The sequence below is a fragment of the Apis dorsata genome, unplaced genomic scaffold (assembly GCF_000469605.1).
Source record: "Apis dorsata unplaced genomic scaffold, Apis dorsata 1.3 scaffold_227, whole genome shotgun sequence".
NCBI lineage: Eukaryota > Metazoa > Arthropoda > Insecta > Hymenoptera > Apidae > Apis > Apis dorsata.
In genome coordinates, this window is record NW_006263509.1 from 803,238 (window position 1) to 805,144 (window position 1,907).

General features: G+C 28.3%; 1 protein-coding gene across 1 annotated transcript in view; it reads left to right on the top strand.

The window, feature by feature from the left end:
* LOC102678120 (SET domain-containing protein SmydA-8-like) overlaps positions 1–1,907 on the top strand; it is a 4,227-nt gene that overhangs the window by 1,342 nt on the left and 978 nt on the right. The window contains exons 3-8 of the mRNA XM_006615647.2: positions 11–230; positions 528–778; positions 869–1,036; positions 1,124–1,350; positions 1,476–1,686; positions 1,866–1,907. Coding sequence (XP_006615710.1) covers positions 11–230; positions 528–778; positions 869–1,036; positions 1,124–1,350; positions 1,476–1,686; positions 1,866–1,907 — 1,119 coding nt within the window. The remainder of the gene's footprint in view (positions 1–10; positions 231–527; positions 779–868; positions 1,037–1,123; positions 1,351–1,475; positions 1,687–1,865) is intronic.

The following is a 1,907-nucleotide window of genomic DNA, read 5'->3' on the forward strand; positions in this document are numbered from 1 at the left end:
TTTTTTTTAGATATATGGTAGCCAATAAGGAATTGGAGGCAGGTGAAGAAATTATTACAGAAATGCCTTTTATAGTCGGACCAAAAGCAGCGACATATCCTTTATGTCTTTCTTGCTACGTATCATGGCCTCCAACATTGAACGAAAAACCTCTTTGCTCGAAATGCGGTTGGCCTGTTTGTTCAACAGAATGCGAGAACCAACCTCAACATAAAGATTATGAATGTCAGGTAGCGATTATGAAAATTAAAAAACAATTAGCATCTCTTGAAACTACATTTCCACATTTAACACTTGCTTTTGAATTATACATGAACATTTCCTACATGAACATAAATTAATGAGAATTAGTAATGTTTATGATGTATTAGTAATTTGCGTAATATAACATAATAAAATACCAAAAAAAAAAAATGTGTTAAAAATAAAAATGTAAAAATGTTAAAATATTCGTTAAAATATACAATTTACTATTTTGTATCATGAATCAAATAATAAATTATGACGTTTGTACATTTTATTTGTAGATATTCGCACAAGTCAACGAGAAATTTAATGTACAAGCTGCTTTAGAAGAAACAAATGAAAATGGAGTACCACAATTAGAATGTATAACTCCATTGAGATTGCTTTTGGAATCGGAAAAAAATCCAGAAAGATGGAAGAATGAAGTGAAGGACATGGAAGCTCATAATAAAATAAGAAGCCAAAAGAAACAATGGAAATCAGATCATGTTAATGTTGTAGAGTATATAAGAAAACAACTTAAATTAGAAAGGTAATTATATACAATTCTTTAGTGTAATATAAAAAACAATATTTTTATGCAGTACATTTATCAACTTATATTTTTTTTCTCTTATTGTAGGTTCTCAGAAGAACAAATTCAAACAGCATGCGGAATCTTGGAAATTAATACTTTCGAAGTTCGAACAGCAAAAGGATTTAGCGCGAGAGCAATCTATCCTAGAGTAGCTTTAATGAATCATTCATGTATCTCTAACACTTGTCATAGCATTTCACCAACCGATTATAAGTAAAATAATGATATAAATAATTTATTAAATTATTATTATTAATTGAATAATTTAATAATTGATATTTAAAATAATTTCTTTCGCAGAATACGATTGCGTACCACGCTCAAAATTCCTATAGGTGGAGAACTTTACGGAAGTTATACACATTCGTTACTTCCAACGATGTTGAGAAGAGAACATCTTCTCGAAGGAAAAAATTTCGCTTGTGCATGTGCAAGATGTTCAGATCCTACTGAACTTGGAACACATATGTCTTCATTAAAATGCAATAAGTGTGATAATGGAATAGTGTTATCTTTGGATTCTTTAGGTAAATATTTTGCATAATTAAATAAGAATATAATCGATTTTAATCACAATATTAATTAATATTCTTGATTTATTATTTCAATTATAAACTTATATTATAAATAACTTTTATTATAAATATTACAGATCCAGAAAGTTCATGGAAATGTACTCATTGCGAATTTTCGACCTCAGGATCAGCCGTTCGAAAAGTATTGCAAATTATACAAATGGAAGTGGATGCAGTAGAGGCCATCAGCGGTGCTGATGGAGCTGATGCTATTCAAGAAAGAGAAACAGTTGCGAAAAAATATCGTTCAGTTTTACATCCTCGACATGCTTTTCTTACAATGTTGAGGTAAATATAATTTTAATAATTCAATTATTATAATTCAATACGATATATAAATATGAATTAAATTGTCATTGATTATTTAATGGACTAAATGACTTATGCATATAATGTAGATAATATATGCCAAAATATTTTTTATATAATTATCTATTTAATTGTATCTGTTTTTTTTTTTTTTGTAGACATTCATTGACACAAATGTATGGTCGTGTGGAAGACTATCT